Here is a 23401-nt window from a genome sequence, read left to right as displayed (position 1 = left end):
AAGCCCTTTCCAGTGACGCATGGAAGTTAGTTATCCCACAAAGGCAATGTTGCCCACGGTGACCTATAAACAACACATACCAATATCTTATATCTGGTAAATGTTAGTTCGAACCAAATTAACTCGCCATTCACGAATTCCAAATCAAGTCTTCGTTCGGCATGTAAATGATCAGCAATATAAACCATATCTCCGCCCCTAAAACAATTTCTGTCTTTGCGAAATATTTCGCAATGATAACCAGAAATTATAAGTTTACTACTAGCGATTGTTTCATCTAGATGGGTTTCTGTTATACCAACTACTGAAGCATTACGTGAAAGTATTTGGATGGAATCAAGTTTATTTCGAACACTTCTCGCTTTCAGAAGGAAAATGCGAATTTCATCTACATTTTCTGTTGGACCAGGATTCTCTTCCACATCATTACTTAACCAAATTAACTGCATGAGAAACAGGGTGTAAAAAATGGCAACAGGAAGAATAAGACACCATATACTAAGTAAAGAAAACAATTCGGCATGTGAAGAAAGACTTATCTAGAAACTGGCCTTAATCTGAGATAAAAAATACCTATCGCCATCCTGTATGATGCTAAATCACTACCCATTAAAATAATATTTTAAGTTCAAAATGTCATGAACAGGATGGCGGTACAATTCAAAATACTTAAATATCATGTTCAATGCCAATGACAAAATATGCGGAGAACGTAGGAAATATACAATACAATACACAAAACTAGGGTGAACAACAAAAAAAAAAGTTTTTATGATTAGCATGTTAAAAAAGAAATGTAGATCAGCGGAACTGGAATTGATGAATACATGTATCTGATCTATTAATACTATTCTTCAAAGATAGATCAGCCTTTATTACTCAAAATATAACAGGTGTGGACACAGACTGGCATTGCCCGAGGGGCAAGTATGGACGCAGACTGGTATTGCCCGAAAAGCAAATTTGAACATACATATGATTTGTCTTGAACGTACGTTATCAATAATTGAATTATGCACATGTTGATAAATATCCATAAAGATGTGTTACTAAACATCTAAATGGGGAACAAATTCCACTATGGATTGCCATAAGACATGTCATATACACATTACAATGCTATTTCCTTGAAGGCGTAGTTGCATGGATGTTTTGAAATTGCTTTGTCATGTTAAGGATTGACCATTTCACTTTATACAGGTTAGCTTGATCAAATTCTGGACTCTCAGTTTTTTAAGATTAACAGAAACCTACAATGCGGTATCTGCCAGTTACATGGATGACCTTTATTTTAAAATGGTAGGGGCTTCCAACACAAAATCAAATAATCTTATTTCTTTAGTTGTTAGTAAAATCATATCAAAATTTCATAACAATTGATCAACCATGAAAACTATAAAGTTCTCGCACAAAAACCAAGTGAGTATGGACGACGGACGCCGCCGACGGTGACGCCGCTGTCAGCACCATACCAATATACAATGTTTTGCGGTGACACTATTATATAAAATGTATACATATATATATAGGCTAATTCGCGGTTGGGAATGCTTCATTTTCGATTCCCTAAAAAGCCTGTCAATTACTCTTCCTTAGGACCAACTTTGTAGTGTGTGATTTGCTAAGAATTTACGTCTATAAGGTATTTGTTTTTACATTAGTTAAACAGTTCTCTAGCAAAAGAGAATAAAACTGCATAATGGAAAAAAAATCCCACTTACAGACATGTACTCAACAGATAACATTCGAAATTCTTACGAAACAAAATATACCGGTATATGAAAATCCGTCGATACTGGCTCACAGTTAACACTTTAAAATCAATATTCCAACTATATCTTGTATCAAACAATTTTAATCAACTTCTAAATAGTTATATACATTTGTAGCCTAAAAAATGTTTCCTTCGACAAAAACTGTATACTACAGTACTTGTTTTGCAGCTGAATAAATATATCCAGAGGCAGTGCCAGTATCGTTTGGTTTCAGAACCAACGTAACATGTATGTACATTCAGCATTTCAAAACACTATCATTGACTTTTCTTTAGAATCTTTATTTCATTAAATGCTGTAAATCTTCACAATTTAATAAAACTTAGTTATTTTTACGTGTGTAGTATTAATGTCTTGATACTAAACAAAACCTTCATCCTTTTAACAGAAAAGCGATTCATCCATATTTGTCTATCTGCAAATATAAGAAAAGAAAAAGAGTAGACATTTATTTTTAATACTTTACAAAAATAATCAAAAATGTTTTTTTACATACATGTAGTTGTATATCAATGCCAGCATTTGGTGATTGAGTAAATGGTGTTACTCTACATCTATAATCATATACAGTAAATCTAACTGTGCAATTCAAAACCAATATCTATTGAATATTCTAAGGAAATGTTCATCATCTGATATCACTATGGCTATAAAACATTTTTAAAGAACGTTGCATGTGCAATGTTTTTATCTTGCATGCACATATGTGTACAATGTCATAATAAAATTAGCTTAGACCACCGCTATTAAAATACAAAATATCTCAAGCGCCAAATCCCAAAAGAGATTTAGCCGTGGACTAAGTCTAAAATTATTACAATGTAGTTGTTTAGTATCCATATTTGGTTTTCATTGTATTCTGAGTTTGATGATTTCAAAAGGTTTAATAAAAATAAATCCCTACCTACCGACCCTACAAAATTTCAGAATGGTGATCGGAAACATAACTTTATTTTTTTCGGCCTTAGAGATTTCTCATACATTGACTGGCATGCACCAGTAAGTTGACTTACCTATCTGCCCTATATGCACTTGAAACTGTTGATTTTATCCCGAAAAGTATTTTGCTGGGTCAAAGATTCAGCAACTGCTGTAGGCTTGCAGATCACAAATTGGATCACTAAGTCAAGGATCGACATCAAATGAACGAATGAACGTGGTTACATGACTACTATAATTTCCCCGAATACACAATGACCCACATTCATGGGTATGACTATGCTCGGGGACTGTGTAAACGCTTCTATGCTTTACGCCGTCCGTAAGAGACCCAAAATGATAGCCAAGGGCGTTCAGAAACCCTCAGTCCGGCATGAATTACAATTACCACATATGAGTGCAAACCGGGTCTAACAGTATTGAGTGTATAAGTTAGCACAAAACCAAAAAAAAAAACAAGTATAGGAATGGTCAGCTGATGGTCTGCGTCTCTCATATCGTGCAAATGATTGGCTAAAACTGTGTAGTGGTTTACATCTACAAAGACCGTCGAATTATCAACTCAATTATCTGCTAGATGCAACGATGTCCTATCTTTATAATGCACGAAATGAAGGCTGTAACGGATATACGGAAAGTGCTTCCATTTTCAACTTTATTGTTATAGTGTTATTTAATTAGTACCATTCACGTGTTTTCTCGTATGCTCTATAAGGCGGGTAATTGACCTCAATTAATTATACTTATCAACCGGTAGGTTGTTTCCACTAAGACACCTTAAAAATAAGTGTATTCAAGTATAGCCGCAATAGGAATTATATCATAAAAATGTGTTTCCGAAGTTGAGCAATTGGATTAAGGAGGATTTTAGCAATCAAGTTGTAAGGAAAATACCATTCACATTTTCAAATTAAAGATGGTTATTGGTCAAAGTTCAATAATAAGAACAACAACATAAACAAGGCTACCACGTGTTCTTATGTTAATTCAGGTAACAATATTAGTCATTTTTAGGACTTTTGGATCTGTGTCTGTTAAGTTGCTTTTTGTGTTATTGCCTGATGGAAATAACTGAAGCAAATTTGAAATGCCATAATCAAATGTTGTCATTCTGGTTTTTTTTTTGCTGTTGATACCAACAGCCAATACACGACCGTCGTAAGACCAACATGCCTCAACTAGGTTTTGAAAATGAAGCTTGTATTCTGATAATAATCTTAAATTGAGGGTTTCCGATCCAGAAGATCTTTCGAATTTTCAGGATCCATAACGAATTAATACCACTGCGGAAGTAACAAGTGTCGTGGTAGGATTGAAGACCCTCTATGACAACTATGAGTATAGAAGTTAAAAGTTTTGAAAGAGGTTTGTTGGTACATTTTGCAGATCAAGCTATGTAGCGTTGTTTATATGGATTCTAGTTCAGTTTAAGAATCCAATACATGGAGGTAGGTCGCAATCATCGTCGTTAGTAGGGAGATCAAATGGGGCTAGAAAGGACTAATAGTGCTGTACTATCTCCTCTTTGGAGATTGACCGTAGCAGTATAATGCTCATTACTGTTATTATTTTCTACGTCTACCTCCGGTAACAAACATTCGATGTAATATATTTTGCAAACGAAAACAATGTTGTTTTGGGCTTTGTCTGCTGGCACGACAACATATTTGTCATGTGTATCAGTCAATGTTTTTTGCTACATCCGGGTCTTTGAAAACTGATGCAGCATTGACACCCAGTGAGCTACTTAAATCTTTCATACGCTTCAAAATTAAAGACCTCACAGCCTTTACCCACTCTGGCAGAGAATCAATGTCTTCGTTTTATCAATTTTCTTGCGTAGTCTTCTACGGCATCCATAATAACCTTAAAGTTATAATTCCAAATTAAGGAGCGTGGTTCACGGTCCTTGGGACCTATAGAAAGGACCTTACGAAGAGATTGGTTTCCGATGATGTTTAAATCTCTGTTTAATGACGTGACCGGAAGGACCGTATTTGATTGTAAAGTTTTTGCAAGAACAGACAGGTGGTTTAGCCTTGAAGTCCCCAATCTCGAAGTCATGCAATTGCTTTTTATAATTACAAATTTTGGATTCAATATGTGAAGTATAGGAATATGAAATAATCGGTATTGATTTGTCTTTGAAATACGGGGGAATTTTGTTCGTGACGTTTTTGTGAAGGAGGATGGAAGAAATGATCGCTTTTCTTCGTCTTAACCTTAAATACAAACTGGTTTAAAGAGTCTGTGGAAACCAATGTCCACACGGATGGACACAGGTCCGTATAATGATGAGGTAGGTTCAGAAACAGGGATGACAAGACTTGTTTTGTAAAGGGAGCCTAGTAGAATTAGGGGTATAGAATAAAGTTTAGTTCTATTGTAATGAAGTCAAAGAGGTTTTTGTATGAAAGGAAGATGACCTTTTATGGAGACATCATGCATCTTACGCTGATGAATAGTGGCGATGGCCATGACTCCTTGTTCGCCTTGGATTTTTATCAAATAAATTCATCACATTTTATTTTACTGTGATATTGTCTTGAAACAGTCCCTATACTTTTGATGTTGTCATTGCACCCGTAAGGTTTGCAGTAACTAGTCAGCGTATCCAGTATTCCTCTTTTAAAATCTGCCTAGAGCTGACATTTTTCATCCCGGTGGGGTTGTCTCTTTTATATATTCACCATATCAATTCTCCGTAAATCACCGACCACGAAGTATCGGTGAATTATTGTCTTTACTTCGTTTTTGTTATTGTCATCTTCCGTCATCTTCCGTCTTCCTATCAATTCAAACTTAACGAAATTCTCAGAAACCGTTAGGCTGATTCTTACGAAACTTTGAACATATATCCGACACCACCGGAAGTTTTACCTAAAGTTTTTAAAACTTCGAACAAGGCGGCCATTTCGAAATGGCTGCCAAATAAGAAAAAAAATTAAAAAGGTCAAAATATAGGACATTGCAATATCTCGGAAACCTAGGAGTTTGAACTTTGGTACAGTGATTAAGTTCGATACTCCAAACAAGATAATGCAAATAAACGGAAACTGATTTTCCCGATAAAATTTAAAACTGATGCTTCAATTTGGATGAAATTTGGTTTTCAGGATGAAAATAACATGCTGAATTTAATTTTGACATTTTAGAAAGATTCGTTAGTCGCCATTACCATGGCAACCAATATTACACCCAAAATTATACAATGCTCCGATTCGGATGAAATTTGGTTTCACGGGTGAAAATGACATGCTGAATCTATATTTTGGGACTTCAAGACTATGTGAAAGCCGCTGTCGTCATGGTGACTGATTTTCCAGCCATAACTTAAAAATGCCCCATTTGGGTTTTTAAGGTGACTACAATGAGCCGCATCTAAATTTTTCGGTTTCGCGACAATGTGTTTACGGGAGGCGACTTGTCCTATCATGAAACGTAAACTTTTATTATATTTTGAATTACATAAGTAACCCATATTGGTCAAGTGCATACATGTTTGGACACTAGTCTTGCTACTTTTTATTGTGTTTTAGATTTTGTGTAATGTGTATAATATGCCAATGTTCTTTATTTGATTTATTCCGCCAGGGATTTGATTAGCAATAAAAGAGTATAAGAATCGACCTCCCAAGACAGTATAAGTATTTATACTAAATTTACCCGAGACTCTTATACACTGGCTCGAGGGGTGATTTAGGTCGAGAGTCGATACGGCATGTGGTATAGATTTTGACATGTTGATATATCCTATATAATATTTTAACTATGCTCCGAGTAGGGATGCGATATAGGTCTATGGTGTGAAATACATGTAAGGCATGCAATACATGTATATGGTAAACGATATACATGTATGAATTAAAATACATTGTTTTATACAAAAAAACTTTCATTCTAATAGAAATATATGATATGTACTGAATAGTACATGCCTAAATAAGTATCACCCTATGTCACGCCTATATGACTCCTATATCACCCGTCAGGGCCACCGACCCGAGAGGTGGTATAGATCGGGGGTTGATTCGGCATGTAGTACGGATTTTGACATTACATGTTCATTATATCATATATTTTATTATATATTTTAGCTATTCTACAAGTGTATTCTTTGCATATTTTGTAAAAACTTGTTTTAAATCGTTTTCGAGATATACCGAAGAAGATATGGTCAAAATGCTGGATCTTTTTACCAACAAGACATTTATCTAGTATGGTGGACGTGTCTCCAACAGACGGTCAGTATTCCAAAGGGAAATTTCAAACACACTCAAAGAAAGATTCATTTGGAGTTTTCCAAAAGAGAATCTCAATTAGCCGTTTATTGATCCCGAATGGTTTTTTCTTCATCGCTCGCTTTCTAAATTTCTGTCTTTAAATATTAGTTACCTTTATTTGATAACATATCAGTTATACAATGTAATTGTTTCGTTTACGGTGAATATACATGCGTGCATTATAATGGAACATCTTCTAAATTTTTGCTTGATTCCCCAGATTCGGAATGGTTATCACCACTTTTATCAAATGTATTACCGATAATATTTTTCATATAATCTTGTTTTGTCTCTACACTATCAGTTTGACTAGGTTTCTTATCTGATGTATTGACAGTAACTGAATTCAACTCAAAGGGACTTGAAATGTTATGTTCATCGTTAACACAATTATCATTAGTTTCATCACTAGATAAATCACTTCTGTTAATAACAGTAATCTCATCAGACATATTGTCGTCACATCTTTTACTAGATGCATCGTTTCTATCAGCAATGAAATCATCGTCATCATTTGTCACGCCGTCATCGGAGCTCCTACTTGCCAAAACAGCTCCCGGTAAAATTTCTATGACATTTCGTTCTGAACAAATTTCCTCTACCGAAGTATCTTTACTATTGTTGCTTGTATTTTCATCGTTCGATTTTTGCACAGTTAGATTGTCCTGACTTTTATCGATATTAGTGTCTGATGAGGGTGTTTTGTCTGGCAAGTCGGTATCAATGTCGGCTTGGTCGTCTGTCATTTTTTGTGGCATGGTTTCTACATTAAAATCATCAGCTGTGTTAGGGAGTGTGAACTTTCGACAAGTCTATTGCCTTCTCTACTTCATTCCTCGTCTCTGTTTCCATTGAAAACGAGGCCTCATGTTCCCCTCCTTCAACAATATCGTTGAAAACATGTCCGTTATTGTCATAAACAAACTGTGCACTTTTTATATCGGAGTTTCTAGGGGTTTCAGGAAGCTTTCCCGTCATAACCTGAAATGATATTTAAAAAAATAAAAGCTGTAATTCGTGTCGGACTACACATAAATGCTTTTCGGGAGTTTTGATTGACGTGGGGTTATATAGGGAATCTGTGTGGAATTACTCGTCCATTTCCACTACACTTAACCTCGGATGCAGAAAGGCGAATTTCTTTTTGAAGAATTTGCAGAAATTTTAGTCATACGCAAATCAAAGTAGTTCTATCAACCAGGTGGCACTAAATTGTGTTAAATTCAACAATTTTACAAATTTTAGAATCGGATCGGTCAAATTCCGGACTGATTCTGGTTACAGACCACTAATTCAACCAATGACATTTGGAACGTACGCAAAAATAGTCCTACGCAGATATTACCCCTGTTCCTCATAGTGCTGCGAAAAAAGTTCTTATCTTATTTAAAAAAATTAAACAGTTTCTGAAAGAAAAAACATTTCTGTACATTTTATAGGTGCATTTTGCTTCTTGTGATGTGAAGCCTAATCTCCATAATGATTTCTAAATATACCCCTATCTTGTGAAAACACTGGGATTTCCCATGCTATTTATAGACACTTCACTTCCGGTGACCAGTACTGCACTGCAAGTCTGCTAATCCCACATGCCATTCTGAGGATTGTGAGCTGACATATGTAGAATCATGCTGATATATAGTCCTCTGCAGGTTAAAGTTAAGGTAAAGTCCAGAGAAGCCATCGAATATTGTGAAATTTGCATAGAAGCCTATGGGAAGTGGAATTAGTGGTTTCTAGCCTTCTTCCGCCTGGTACTTCCGAGGTTAACCCTGACAGTCCGGGTAACTTAGGGTCGTTTATGATATTTACCAGGGAACCAGATTAATCCGAGGTTTGTCTTATGTGTAACGAGAAAGGGTGAGGAGTTCCGATTGCGAACTAGGTACAAAGATGGTGTCGTTTTTGGTAACGTTATTTGTTAATAGCGACCTGTTTCTTTATTTCTTTCTATTTCTGTTTTTCTATCGAACCGAACCAGATTACTGTGATAATTCAATCGAGTTTGTGTTAGTAGAATTATTCTTTTGATTATATTTGCGTTTCTGCTCTTAGCAGTTGAGTTTTGACATGGATCATCATAAAAACAATATGACATTCGGAAGATCGTGCGCTGCTAAAATTTCTTAAATGGAAAGTCTAAAAATTTGTTCATTCATGCACATTTTCCGAGTAAAAGTGGTCCCATTTACAAAACAAAATTTACAAAGGTATTAAATTATAAAATTTCGAAAGAACAAAATGTTCTGATGACGGAGGTACAAATAATTACTTTTTAAAGAAATAAAATAGTTTTTTTTCTAATAGAACAGACACACCTCTAAAACGACTAAACCATTTTCAAAGTTGTTTTACTACAGAGGCATGAATGTTGAGTTATTGGTGCATATTTTGGAGCCACACAAAATGCAGACTTTTGTCTTAGTTATAAAGTTTCGCCTGATCACTGTTAGACACGTTTTATTTTTAAATGACACAATGATTCGACAAGAGCTGAAACTGTTGTTCCTAATTAAAACATTAAAACAATAGACGCTATTTTCAATTTGTCGTACTTTGTTCAGCTTGTTTTTTAGCTCGATTCACTCATAAAATAATTACTATTTTGAAATCTTTAATATAAAATGATATAAATCTGTTTAACATACCGGATTGTCTTTAAAGCTGACTTCTTTAAACTTTCTTCGTTGTCTAAAAATACAATAACAATGATAAACGAATAATAATCTAAAATTCAATCAGTTAAAAACATTGTATATATACACGATACAAATATTTCAGTGATGCTAAAATTGGCTGGAGAAAAACAAAAATTGGCTAGAGAAAAGCAGTTATATTTTGGATGACTTATTTGTACAGATTAAATCTTAAAAGCGGAAAATAGCAAGCTGTGTATACATCTAGAAAACAAGATCGGATGGAAAAAAGCTCTACCGATTTCCGTAATATTCCCTTTGTGAAGTTTTTTAAGGTATATTTAGTTTGCAAGATAAAAAATAACTAGAATCAACATAACTCCATGGGAAATCAGAGAAATCACAGACGATGTTCTCCAAAATTAGTAAATAGGTACAACAGTAAAAAAGGTGATGGAAATAAGTCGAACGAATAAAGTTTAAAACATATATCCTCAATTATTCGGCATGTTTTGTTTTAAATCCCGACAATATCAGATTTAGCGTTATTTTATTTTATATCAGAGAAGAATGAACTATCCGTATTGTCTAACATTTTCATATTTTTTCAATGAAATAAACTCAACAGATGCTTATGCAGTTGGCAATATCGATAAATCAACTACGCTTTCAAATTGGAAGTGATATAGGTCTCAGTATTGCATTTATATTCCTATAGACTTCTATAGTGAAGTGCATATCTTTAGGATTTTTGAAAAAAATATGTTAATTGATTCAATAAAACTTTCACTTATGTAGCATTTCTAAGGACATGTGAAAAAATAATTTCCTGCAAAAAAGTAGGGTGAGTCCACGACAGAAAAGTTACAATAAATGGCCATTTTCTCTACTTTAACTTTCGTTTTGCACTCATCAAACCAACCTTTTCATAGGAACATTTTTATGTTATAATGTTAAATTTTCAGAACAAGAAGTTTGTCATTTTATAATGATATGGTTTTATAAGTCATTGTTCATATTTTTTTTACTAAACATTAGTTTGTAGACAGGCAAAAAGAAAACGCACTATATTTTAATACCCTCCATGTTTTCGTACACCCGCTTAGGGATATGCAGTGCAATACTGGTACATGTAGCCTGTGGCTCGAGGCTTTATGAACGTTCAGACAATATTACTGTTCCTTGGCTAGTCAATTTACTATAATAATGTCCTCTACATAAGCCAGTATTGTATATATAAGAAAAGCCTACCTTTTCCTATGTTTAAGATACAGATAAAGTAAAATAAGCAGCAACAGAAGAATAACAAGAGGTATCAAAACACCTAGTGATATAGCCACTGCCTGGGATGCCATAGTCTGGAAAATAAAATTATCATAAATAGCAAGATCTAGGAGTTTCATGGGTTAGACCCCCCTTTTGTTAGAAAATTTCTGACACGTGCCCTTTTCCCCATGACTCTAACCATAAGTTTCAAAATTGCTCAAACATTCGAAATTTCCATTCGAATTAGTAGCAATAGGGAAAAAACTAAATCGTTCCAAAATTGCTAATTAAAAACAAATTAGTTGAAAAATGCATTTTCGACAATTTTGCTCTTAAGTGAACAAATGAGTCGGGAATTTCCAAATAAGTACCGTTGCAACCATTGTAATTTAAACAGTCGTATGGAGATAAAAAGGCAACAGTCATAATCTGCATTCTTTGAGAGAGAGTTCACAGTTAATCAATTAAAAGTTTTGGGAAGAGTGATGCACTTCTATGTCCAAAATCTTTTGGATCTGCGTCTGAGGCAAAACTGATCATTAGAGTAAAAGGGTCAAGACTAATATGACACGTTTAAAATTGTAGTGTATCTCTATTATCTCATTCTTTATTAAAACAAAGGAAAATGGCAAATCAGTCACAGAAACATCTAATTGCACTTAAAACCCAACTTCTGTCATGTTTCACAAGCCAGCAACAGCATACGTGAAGGTCAGTCCTACAGATGGTTGTATAGCAGTGAAACCGGTGTAAACCGAACTCCTTTACATCCTGTTTGGTTTGGACGGGTGTCCGGTTTACCCAGGTTCAAAATACATTTTAAATTCATATAAAGGGACTTTGAAACGTGTCTGGTGTAGACGGGTTTTGCGGATTATAGGTTGTACCGTATTAAAAAATTATAGTTCCACAATAAATAAATCAAACAAGGAAATATGGTACGTATCACTTAAAAGTAGATAATCAACGTCGAAGTTTAAGACACCTGATATATTTAAATTTAGGTTACTTCCGTAACTGAACCGATGACTGGGGTCTTAAGGTTTTAGTTTTGTCCTGTTATCAAGTCGTATTAACTTCATGTGGGATTACAGGATCAAAATTTTAAGCTTGGCTTTGTTACAAATGAAATTTTAAGGAAAAAAAGTTACCAGTAAGAGAGTTGTCCTGGTTGACAAATAAATGAATTAAAAAAGGAAAATATCTTCGATGAATAATTATTGTTATTGTGTGTTCAATCAATTTTGATTATTCTAATTGCTTCCAGTCTTTAATCTAGTAAATATACAATGGTTTTCCTTTAAAAACAATAAAATATATTCCGGCCCGATGTCGTTTAAAAATACTTTTGACAAGCACTTACAAACCAAGATGTTGTTCATCATGCTGGTGAAACAAAGGTTTCAAAAATGAATATGTTAAGGTTATGTAAAATTTTACCTTAAGTTTTTTTGTATTCACAACACGCTCGAATTATATCCCTTTCCTTTGTTTGTCGTTTAAAATCTAATTATCACCAATACATGTATCTAACCATTTTAACTGATGAAACATATTCTTTCTTGGGATGTCCGACTACGTTGTAAAAAAAAATACAGATTAATATTTTATTAACATCCTACATATATGGATAAACGTACGGAAGTGTGAGATTATCTTATCTTAGGATAAATTTACATGAGGTGAAAAAAGATGTTACCAGTTTTGTTCCTTGTAGATAAAATTCTCAAGATTTGATAAATCCGCTTTGTATTATTTTGTTATTACTTTTGCCATTTATTAATATGACCTTCTTTTATCCAATTACCATTTTTCTTTATAATTTGACAATACTAGAACGATTTCTAATTGGTTGATAAACCATAAGACTCTTATACGAAACCTCTGTGGCATAAGCATTTCTGGTAACTGAAGCATTTTAAAACAAATCACAGATTCATTAAAAAAGAAACTTACCGTTTAAAACAACGATGAGAAGTACTGAACCCAGGTTGAAGCAGCAAAAGGGAAGTATATAACATCGCCTTATTTTGATACACTTGACCTGGTTATTACAACGTAAAGATATATACCTTTTATGTATTACAAAGAGGATTCGTGTGAAAATATTTTAAATACCCTTACTGTTTAAAACTATTTTAGCATAAATGTTGATTTTGTATAAATTGCCAGATGATGAATACAAGTGGGTGGATACCTACGCTTGCGATAAAGCCATACAATTAACAATAACAAATCTGGTCTTCATTGCAAACGGAGAACCCCAACACTATGCCATTGAGGATATAGACATGTCAAAATATTCCCCAAGTGTGAGTGCCAATTTGCAATTGTGGACAATTCATAACCATGACAAGATAACCCTTTAGATTGCCGAATGCTCTTTACAACTGATTACGTAGCCCACTTAGGGTGCATTTGATTCTAAGAAGGGCTGGCAAATTTTGTGGTGTCAGAAAATTTGTTTTGAAAATTTTACAGGTAACATTTTTTTTTCAAACTCATCGGGACAAGATTATTTATTTCCATTTCACTGTATTACGTGGAATGAACGCAGAAAATTTCCTTTTCCAACTTTTTCAGGGCCAGAATATTTATTTCCAAAAACTGCTGCAGTCCCTTCAGAATCAAATGCTGCCATAAGTGGGCTATGTAATCAGTTGTAAAGAGTATTCGGCAATCTAAGGGTTATTATGTCAAGAGTAATAAAGGGAACCAAGGTTATAGCGGTAATCAAAAGAATGTAATCCAGGGACATAGACCCGACATAGAAAACAGACATACACAACAAAGAACATAAAGTAACTAAAATCATACATACAAAGTAACAAAAGCAAATGAGCAACTCGGACTCCACTAAAAACTGGGAGCATGGACCAGGTGTACCGGTAGGGTAAGCGTCCTCTGCTTTTCTAAAAACACCCGCTGAGTTGATCATAAAAAGTCAAGTCCGGAGTAGACAAGCGAGGAAAGGAAAAATATGACCCGTTGAATAAATCAGTTTTCATGGGGCAGATGGATACACCATAACGATCCACGAGTTCATGATGACGACCATAAAACTTCTGTAGTGATGACTTCAATCTTGTAGCAACATAACCCTGTTCCAAAAGCCTATTTGTTAGAGTTCTGGTGCGATACAAAAAGTCTGCGTAGTTTCGGCAAGCTTTGGCATAACGTATGAGTTGTGATATGAACACTCCATACGCAGGTGCAGAAGGGATGTTGCCACATATGAAAGGAAAGTTGACAATTCTGAATGAAAAGTCATCACGTTTGTCGTAAAGTTTGGTCAATAGTTTTCCTTTACTATCGATTTCTAAGTGTAGGTCAAGATATGAGGCTGACTTTACTGTATCTGTAGTATCCTTTATCTCAAGTTCTTTTAGGATTGTTTAAAGATAATACGTCATCTATATAGCGGAAACTGAGATTGAATGATCTAGCCTAACGATATTCTTTTTTTCTGATCAGATTAGCTATAAAGTCAGCCTCACAAGAGTGAAGGAATAGGTCAGCAAGTAAAGGAGTACAATTTGTTCCCATTGGAATGCTGACCGTTTGTTGAAAAACACGTCCACCACACTGGACAAATATGTTGTCGATTAAAAATTCCCGCATTTTGTAAACATCTTCTGTATATTTGGAAGATGATTTGGAATTATTTCTTACAAAGTATGAGGAATCTCTACCAAGAACTATATATTTGTATCTAGGTGTACCATTTTTTTGGAAAAGCAACGATGTATAATGTTTTTTTTAAGTCGGGATTTGAACTGAGTATGGGGAATATAAGTATACAATGTTGAAAAATCATAGGTTTTAATGCTATTATATTCAGATAATAGTCTTGAACTAATTGTTTCCAAAAGATCTTTCGAATTTTTCAGGATCCACATTGAATTAATACAACTACGGGAGTAACAAGTGTTGTGGTAGGACTGCAGACCCATTTTGACAGTTGTGAGTATAGAAGTTTAAAGTTTTGAAAGATGTTTGGTGGTACATTTTGCAGATCCAGCTATGAAACGTTGTTTGTATGGATTCTTGTGGAGTTTAGGAATCCAGTTCATAGATGGTAAATCACAATCATCGTCCTTGGTAGAGAGACCAAAAAACAGGATAGCACAGATTTATAGTTTTCCACAATCTCTTCTTTGGAGAGTGTGGTAGCAGTATAGGTCTTATCACTGCTATTATTTTCTACGTCTACCTCTGATAATAAACATTGGATGTAAAACGTTTTGCAGACAAAAACAATGTTGTTTTGGGCTTTGTCTGCTGGTACGACAACATATTTGTCATGTATATTAGACAATGTTGTTGCTACATCGGGGTCTTTAAAACTGATGTAGCCTTGGCACTCATTGACCTACTTAAAACTTTCATTCGTTTCATAATTAAAGACCTCACGGTCTTTAACCACTCTGACAGAGAATCAATGTCTTCTTGTTCTCGTTTTATTCATTTTCTTGCATAGTCCTCGACGGCATCCACAAGAACTTTAAAGTTATAATTCCAATTTATGGAGCGTGGTTCACGGTACTTGGGACCTTTAGAAAGGATATTACGCTGAGATTCGTTTTCGATGATGGTTAAATCTCCCGTAACGACGTGACCAGAAGGACTATACTTGAATGGAGAGGTTTTGCAAGAACAGTCAGGTGGTTTAGCCTTGAAGTCCTCAATCTCGAGGTTCTGCAATATCCTTTTATAATTGAAAATTTTGGATGCAATGGGTGAAGTATAGGAATATGAAATAATTGGTATGGATTTGTCTTTGAAATATGGGGTAATTTTGTTGGTAACGTTTTTGTGATGGAGGATGTTAGTCAAATTAATTGCATCTATACCTTTGTTGACAAACGATAGTGGAAGAAATGATCGTTTTTCTTCATCTTGACTTTTCACACAAACTGGTTTAAAGAGTCTGTGGAGACCAGTATCCAAAATGATGGCAACAAGTCTGTATAATGATGAGGTGGGGTCAGAAACAGGAGTGTCAAGACTTGTTTTGTAAAGGGAGTGTAGTAGAGTGAGAGATATAGAATAAAGTTTGGTTCTAATGTGATGACGTCCAAGAGGTTTTTGTATGAAAGGAAGGAGACCGTCTATGGAGACATCATGTAACTTAGGTGACGTATAGTGGCGATGGCCATGACTCCTTTCCCGTCTTGGATTTTTGTTAAATAAATTCATCACATTTATGCTATTGTTATATTGGCTTGAAAGGTTTCCTATACTTTTGATGTTGAAACTATTAACAGATCGATATGAATATAGTGGACAATAGCAATATAGATAATACATACAAATAAATATCAATCGAACCAAATGATATTCATGTATCAATTTAAAAAAAAACTCTTACTCGAATATTCATATATATACCAAATCATATGAATATTTCCCCATCAACAACGACCTCGTCGTCCTGAAAAAAAAACCAATTATATGATGAAAACCTGTGTCCGAAGCCAATGTGACAAATCACTTCAAAGGATATACCCAGACCTGTATATTCACATACGAAAAATGAAAACAACAGAAAATCAAAATAGTTTCAATATGATTATCTATACTGAAAATGAACTTTGTTGCCCTGTAGGTAGTGGGCTAGAACGTGTAACAACCGTCACGTGACCTGTGTTACAACTCATTTTTACAAAACCGTTAATACAACAATTTCTTTCTTTACTGTCGAATAATTATGATACGACAAAAAGACAGACAAGGGTGTATATCGGGTAATATATAGTTTAAATGATGTCATATTATGACTTTCTATCTTTATTCTATTGCCGTTTCCTGGATATAAGGATCAATATATTTAACTACGACTCATTAAGAGACTGTTTTCTGACAATCATGCAAAACCACGGATAATGGTCAGACCCTCGGATTGAATTGAAACCTAAATATAAACTAGCAGTGTTGTATAGGATTATGGCAGGATATTCCTCTATTGTTTACCTTCTTAATCTCTAGACAGAGAGCAGAAGTTATTACTTCTCCATTACTTCTTCTAAAATACGAAATGAGGATAACTGAACGTAGTACACATACTTTTATGTCTATGGGTTTCTTCATAAAACATTGATATATTAATCAGACTGAAATAAGCACAAAAATATGTATTTATAGACACATTAATTGCTCGACAGAACAAAAAGAGGTACATTACGAATTCTGGTCGGAAAAAATCAACAGGGTAACGAACTATAATTGCTCCATTACAATAAACAACATTGGTCCTTACTCACTGATATTCAGTATCAACCTGATAGTGTACAAATGCATGGCATTGTCATAATAGATAAAGAAAGAAGTCAAAACTACATATAGGTAGTTTGTAATATATTTTAATGTAAAGCGTTTTCACAGACAAATACCGAGTTAAATAAGCAATTTTTCAATTTACTGATGACATGATATATGTACATTGGCACAAATTAGTAATACGTTTGTGCAAAACTTGAGAATGAATTTGGGTTCTCTCATTTATAAGTAGAGAAATCTTGAAATACCACCCGAGCGACACTCACAATTTGCACGAGTGCAACCTGGCCGAAAAATAAGCTAAAATATTTATATTATAATTTCTTGTCACGAGACAACACGATTTCGATGTTAAATACCCCCAAATGCACAACACCCGATTTTCCGAGAGACATGTCTTTTGATTTGCAGTTTATAAGACATTAGAATCACTCGAATCGCAAAATACAAAAAAAATATATGTTTTATTTCAACATATGAACGGTCAATCGAATTTGGTCCTGAAAAACTGGTGAAAGACAGAAATGGCCGGGTTGCCGTATACAAGAAGTAGAAGTGCGACAGACATGAAATCGCATCCCACGATATAGAATCCCATACTGAAGTTGCGTACCAAATATTTAGTTGCAGAGGAATATGTAACGAAAATATTTTCACCGCCCACCCGACCGACACTCACAATTTGCACGAGTACAACCCGGCCGAAAAATAAGCTAAAATATTCAAATGTCCCTCGATATTTCTAACCATTCTATGAAAATCTCATTAATTGTATAGACAAAAACCATCATGGTCATGTGCGAATACGTTAGCTAAGAAACATGAAGATTATGTCAAAACTATTTTTATATTTAGATTCTTTGAAAAGTAAACTACAGACGCGGCTCGTTCAGATTAACATTGGAATAAGTCGTTTCCTTGCAGCGCTTAATGCAAAGTAAGTTGAATGTCTATTGTTTTTCTTTGAGTCAGTAGATAAACTTTTTATTTATAGGTAACCGAAATCTTCACATTTGTTGCTGACTAAAAAGTTGTATACACTTAAAGTTTTTACTATCTATCTATCATTGGAACAGGTAAACAAAAAATGTCTCTTATTTGTTGGCTCTTTTCTCGTAACCAGATGTCTTATACTCGGCGTCACATAAATAACATACTGTTAAAATTTGAATAAAAATATTTTCTACGACTTTATTGACACCTACCGTCGTTTAAATTGTCTTAAATGACTTGCTCATTCGTTTAGCCAAACGGCTTCTCCCTAAACATTGAATCGTTAAATTCCGGTCAGATTTTAATTCTAGGTGGCAATATTTACATTGTAAAAAGTCGGCCATGTTTACAGTGATCGGGTTGCTAGGAGATGTTGTTTACGTTTAAATGGTTTGTCCAAAAACCGAAGAACCCAGAATGCAATTCGGCGTTATTTCGGATATCTCGGATTTATTTTACGCGAACAACGTATAATACCGAGAAGTTGATCAAGCAGACGATTGTCACCGGAGTTCGACGGGAACTTACGCACTTCGTTTGTAAACAAATCGTCCCGTAAAAACCAACATGGCGGATATTAGTATGGGATTTTCCCGTAAGGATTTGTTACGCATGATTTAAGCTAATAAGCGACTTGTTTTTGAGAAGCTGTTTGGCTAAACGAATGAGCAAGTCATTTAAGACAATTTAAACGACGGTTGGTGTCAATAAAGTCGTAGAAAATATTTTTATTCAAATTTTAACAGTATGTTATTTATGTGACGCCGAGTATAGTCTCTTATCATTTTCTTCAGGTTCTCCCAGAAAACAGTATCTCCGAAGTCATCGTTCGGATATTCGGTGTACGACTGAGACTGAACAAGTTCAAGTAGTATCAATGGCATAGTTTTGGCAGGTATTTGCTCAAGGAATACAAGATACAAAACATTTTCTCCCTCTCGTGCGTAAATACTCTCCATTCGACTCATATTGAACTCAAACATGCACCAATAAGATTTCAAAAAATGACTTGTTATAATACAAATTACTTTTCGACTCCGATGAATGGCATCTGTTATATTTGCAGCGATGTCTTTTCCAGCAAGAAAATCTCTTTTGTGGAAACACAATCGCAAATTTTCGGCATCCTCTAATTTCGTTATCATTTCGCTTAGGACGAACTCTTGATCTTCATCTGCATATGTCACGAAAGCATCGTAATCATATAGATGATCCATCTTACAATACCCGGATGTATGTTTGTACCGAAGTGACGTCATGAAATAAAGGTATCTCAGCTTCCATCTAAAACGATAGATGATACCGAAGGCAACGATTACAATAAAAATTGAAACGAGCGCAACTATTGTCACGGCTATCCATGTGTACGAGTAACATTTTTTTTTCAGTAAATTGTTGATCTCATCCAAGTTTGCAAGTGATACCTTACTGTGGTTGAAAAATTGACAAGTGTAAAATTGTAGACCTTCGATGCGAACTCGAGTAAAAATAAACCATGACACAAATTCTATGCTGTCACATGTACATTGTAAAGGATTTCCTTCTAAATTCAAACTTAAGTTGCCATTGTGCATCCATATTGCATCTAGAGCCGCCGTTGTGTTTGCATCAAAGATCTGAATAAGGTTCCTTGAAAGGTCCAAATGTAGAAGTTTGGTCATGTGACTTGTATGAAACGGTAAGGTCTCCAACATGTTACCAGACAAATTGAATTCTTTAAGAGATATCTGAGAACGGAAAACTTTTCCTGGCAATACTGTGATTCGGTTTTCTGCAAGACTGAATTCTTCTAACTCCGTCAAATTTCGAAAGATTTCTCCGTCTACATCAGATGGAAGATGAAAACCTAGCAAGTTATTGTTCAAAGCAAGTCTTTTAATGTGTAAAGTATCACTGAAGAAAAATTTCGATATATATGAGCAAAAGTTGTTGGATAAATCGACCACATTTAAATGCGAGAGATTTAATAAGGGTCCTTTCAAAGAGAAGAAAACATTGGACGAGAAATCGATTTTTTCGAGCACGTTGTCTTTAAATTCAAGTGATGGAAGTTCTAACCGTAAACCATTACTTTTAAAAATGATCTCCCGGAGGTTTTTAGGCAGCTGGATTGACTGAAAAATGTTAAAACCAACATTTGGTGTGTGAAATAGGTATTGAGTTTGTTTGGGAATTTCATATGTGGATATTTCTGCTCGAGTTGAATTCACACACCAGGAATCGACGTCCTCCGCTTGAATTTCATGTGTTTTTGAAAGATCAGACGCGTTTAGTATTTTTACAGGAAGCGATCCAATTTCTAAACAGTATCCTCCAAATGAAAGAGCATTGTCACCTATAGAGATCTTTTCTAACGTTTTTGGAAGGAAAGCTATTGCCCCGGGTTCTACTAGTTGTATGCGGTTAGAATCTATGTAAAATTCCTTCAAATTTGTCCATCTTAAATTTCTAACCTGTTTTTTGGTTAGAAATTGATTCAGTGTGAAAGTTGGGCATATCTTTATGAGTTTAAGTATTTCAATAGATGTCGACCGTAAGTCGTCTGTAATATTTTCAAGACTCTGTAAACCGAGACGAGTATTATAGGAGATATCGAGGTACTGCAATCTGTGCATATGCGTAAATGTCCCTTTCCAGATCGATTTGATATGACAGCCAGACATCTCCAGAATGTTTAGAGAAGACATTCCCTGAAATGTACTGTTGTTTATTTCTTTCGGTTGACACCATCGTTCGGGTCCAGAAATATCTAAGTGATTTAGATTAAGATTTTGAAGATATTTTCCTATTTCCATACCATTTATGATATTTGTCCTCAGAATCTTCAGACAAGACAATTGGGAAAGGTCTGGGAAATGCGTATATGAATTATTCTTTATATTTAGATAATTCAAGTTTATAAGATGTTTGAAAACCATTCCGGAATTCCAATTATTCCCATCTCTTAGCAGATTGCCTTCGAGACTCAGATTTTTAAGCGAACTAAGCCCTTTAAAAGAATCCATTTCGAGTCCTGAAAGGTTATTATAGGAAATATCTAAGTACAGAAGACCTTTTATTTTCCTGAATACACCATTTGGTATTTCTTCTATTTTGTTATAAGCCAGTATGAGGTTTTCAGTCCACTTTGGAATCTTTGGTATTTGTAATAAATGCCTAGCTGAACAATCCACCTTTCTTTGCCTTTTGATAATTGAACATGTTTCTTGTTTTGTTAACTTTAAATAATTATGCATTTTTCGTCCAGAACACAGGTCCTGGAATGTCCATTCAACCGATCCCAAAAGTAAGCAAAAGTTGACAAGTAATCGGCACATCCTGCAAAACAATGTAATAATAAAGTACACGTTTTTGAAAGTTGGATGTCTTGCAACAAATGTTTCCACATAGATAACCTAAAACATGTGACTCAGCTTTCGTTTTAGTAATTGCGATAAAAAAAATAAAAGCTCCACAGGGGCTGGTCAACTCATCTGGAAACAACAAATATCTTTAGTTTATAGTTGAAAGATAAAAAAAGAGACACTTACAGGGATTCAAAAAAAGAAAATATTAATTTTGATAGGAATCTTTGTTGATGAGGATTAACCTTTATTCAATTTCAACCCGATTAGTTTTATTATAGTTTTCAAGATAAAAACAAAAAGGACAAAATACAGAAAAAGTCGTTATTTTCGGCCTTTCAAGGCTAATAGCTTCTGTACGGAGTTGTCGTACAACTCTGAACAAATGAAGACTTTTGTAGAGTTTATCAAAATGGAAGAAGAATGCATTTTTTTTATATTTTGGAAATATATTTTGCTCTAAAAATAGCAATATCGAACACGACGAAACGTGATAGCAATAGCCCACAATAAGTTGTGAATCAGGTGAGATAACAAAAAAGAAAAGTGAGAAATCCTTTTCTGCTTCCGTGCCTGCAGTATTTTAACCGACATATTTTTGTCATTTTTTGGAATAAACAAGATTTTTTTTTGCTTTTAAATGAACAAAAGAGTGTGTTGCCTCCTTTTCACAGGATAGGCCGTTGTTGATAAAAAAAAAAGCATATCAAAAGAATCTTCATGGGCTGGGAGGGTCCACCGTGACCCCCCTACTCATCAACTTCGTGGTGATTTTAGGTACCTTTATACCTCCCATTACGGAATCAATTTGTCGCCAAAGAATATTCTCGGATTCTTTTTTTTTTTTCAATATAAGCCTATATTTGTACATTGGGTCAAAAAGTCAAGATTTTTGTGACACAATTGTTTGACAATCTAAGCCTTCCTGGGATAGCACGTGTAAACAAACTAAACATATTTAGGTATTATCATGTAGCCCAATGTCTCAGCTTTTTAAATATACTAAAACAATTGCGGTAACACTTAGATTTTAGGGGTAAAATGAATAAAATGTACCCCGATCCCGCCGAAAAATATCTTAAATTGGCATATTTCAATGTCAAAACCCCTACAGTATTTATGCTTCAGTAAAAAATGGCTTATTTGGTATTTTCTGTTTAGTATTATCCCAATATATACTTCTGGGTTCCTTTGATGAATTTTGCTGATTTTTGTAGTCGGAATTTATCCCAAAATGCAAAAATGGGATTTTCGAATTTTCCGTAAAAGTCAGATAAATTGTACTCTACAAGTTATTGCTCTACCGAAACGTCTCAAATTTTGTTTGTATCATTCGATAGATAATTTTATTTTCTAAATAAACCACGAAAAACTAATTTTCAAGAAATAATTTTCAAAAAATGATAAAAATATTACCCCTACCCCTAGAAAAAACTGGTCACAGTATCAAACAGAATTCTCATTCACAGCATACCGACATTGTAGAACCCATATTTTGAGCATTGATAATTAAGATAAAGATGTACAAAACATATCTGATCAATTCTGACCTACATTTGGATTTTCCTTTTAGGGTGACAATTACTATAAAATCGGAAAAATGGGAATTTTTAGAATTTCATAATTTTCTTCTACATCACGCGTTATTGTCTTTTTTTTCTCTCAGAATACTGTAGTTTAAACAAGCTTTTGTGTGATACGGTACATTAATGTAGTATCTAAGCTTCAAAATGGGCCTAGGTAATAAATATTTGAAATTTTTCATTTCATGTTAGATGGAAAAATGCCACCCCTCCCCAAGAAAAAAATGTGTCAATATGAATTTAAATGTTATTTTTTTTAGCAAATAAAAGGTGAACAATAGATATGTTGGGTTCTTTTGTTTT

At 34.4% G+C, this 23401-nt stretch overlaps 2 protein-coding genes across 3 annotated transcripts; both read right to left on the bottom strand.

The window, feature by feature from the left end:
• Window positions 1-7093: 7093 nt before the first annotated feature.
• Window positions 7094-12967, bottom strand: LOC148627652 (uncharacterized). Of its 2 annotated transcripts, XM_088576662.1 has the most exons (5): window positions 12856-12967; window positions 12340-12474; window positions 10885-10991; window positions 9646-9688; window positions 7094-7978 (listed from the first exon to the last, which is right to left on the bottom strand). In XM_088576662.1, exons 3-5 carry the CDS (start codon window positions 10986-10988, stop codon window positions 7784-7786), a joined length of 342 nt encoding a protein of 113 aa, XP_088432788.1. In that variant the 5' UTR covers window positions 10989-10991; window positions 12340-12474; window positions 12856-12967; the 3' UTR covers window positions 7094-7783. The 2 variants fall into 2 exon arrangements, with proteins under 2 accessions (XP_088432788.1, XP_088432795.1); XM_088576669.1 differs by lacking the exon at window positions 12340-12474 and having other exon boundaries at window positions 12856-12959.
• Window positions 12968-17300: 4333 nt separating this feature from the next.
• On the bottom strand, window positions 17301-21478 carry LOC148627651 (toll-like receptor 4). Its single transcript, XM_088576653.1, has one exon. It carries the CDS (start codon window positions 21405-21407, stop codon window positions 18900-18902), a length of 2508 nt encoding a protein of 835 aa, XP_088432779.1. The 5' UTR covers window positions 21408-21478; the 3' UTR covers window positions 17301-18899.
• Window positions 21479-23401: the final 1923 nt, after the last annotated feature.

This window comes from Perna viridis, chromosome 1 (assembly GCF_037379345.1).
Source record: "Perna viridis isolate PV_CMFRI_1.1 ecotype Kerala chromosome 1, ASM3737934v1, whole genome shotgun sequence".
NCBI classification, from domain to species: Eukaryota; Metazoa; Mollusca; class Bivalvia; order Mytilida; family Mytilidae; genus Perna; species Perna viridis.
This window is presented reverse-complemented; position numbering and strand designations above follow the sequence as displayed.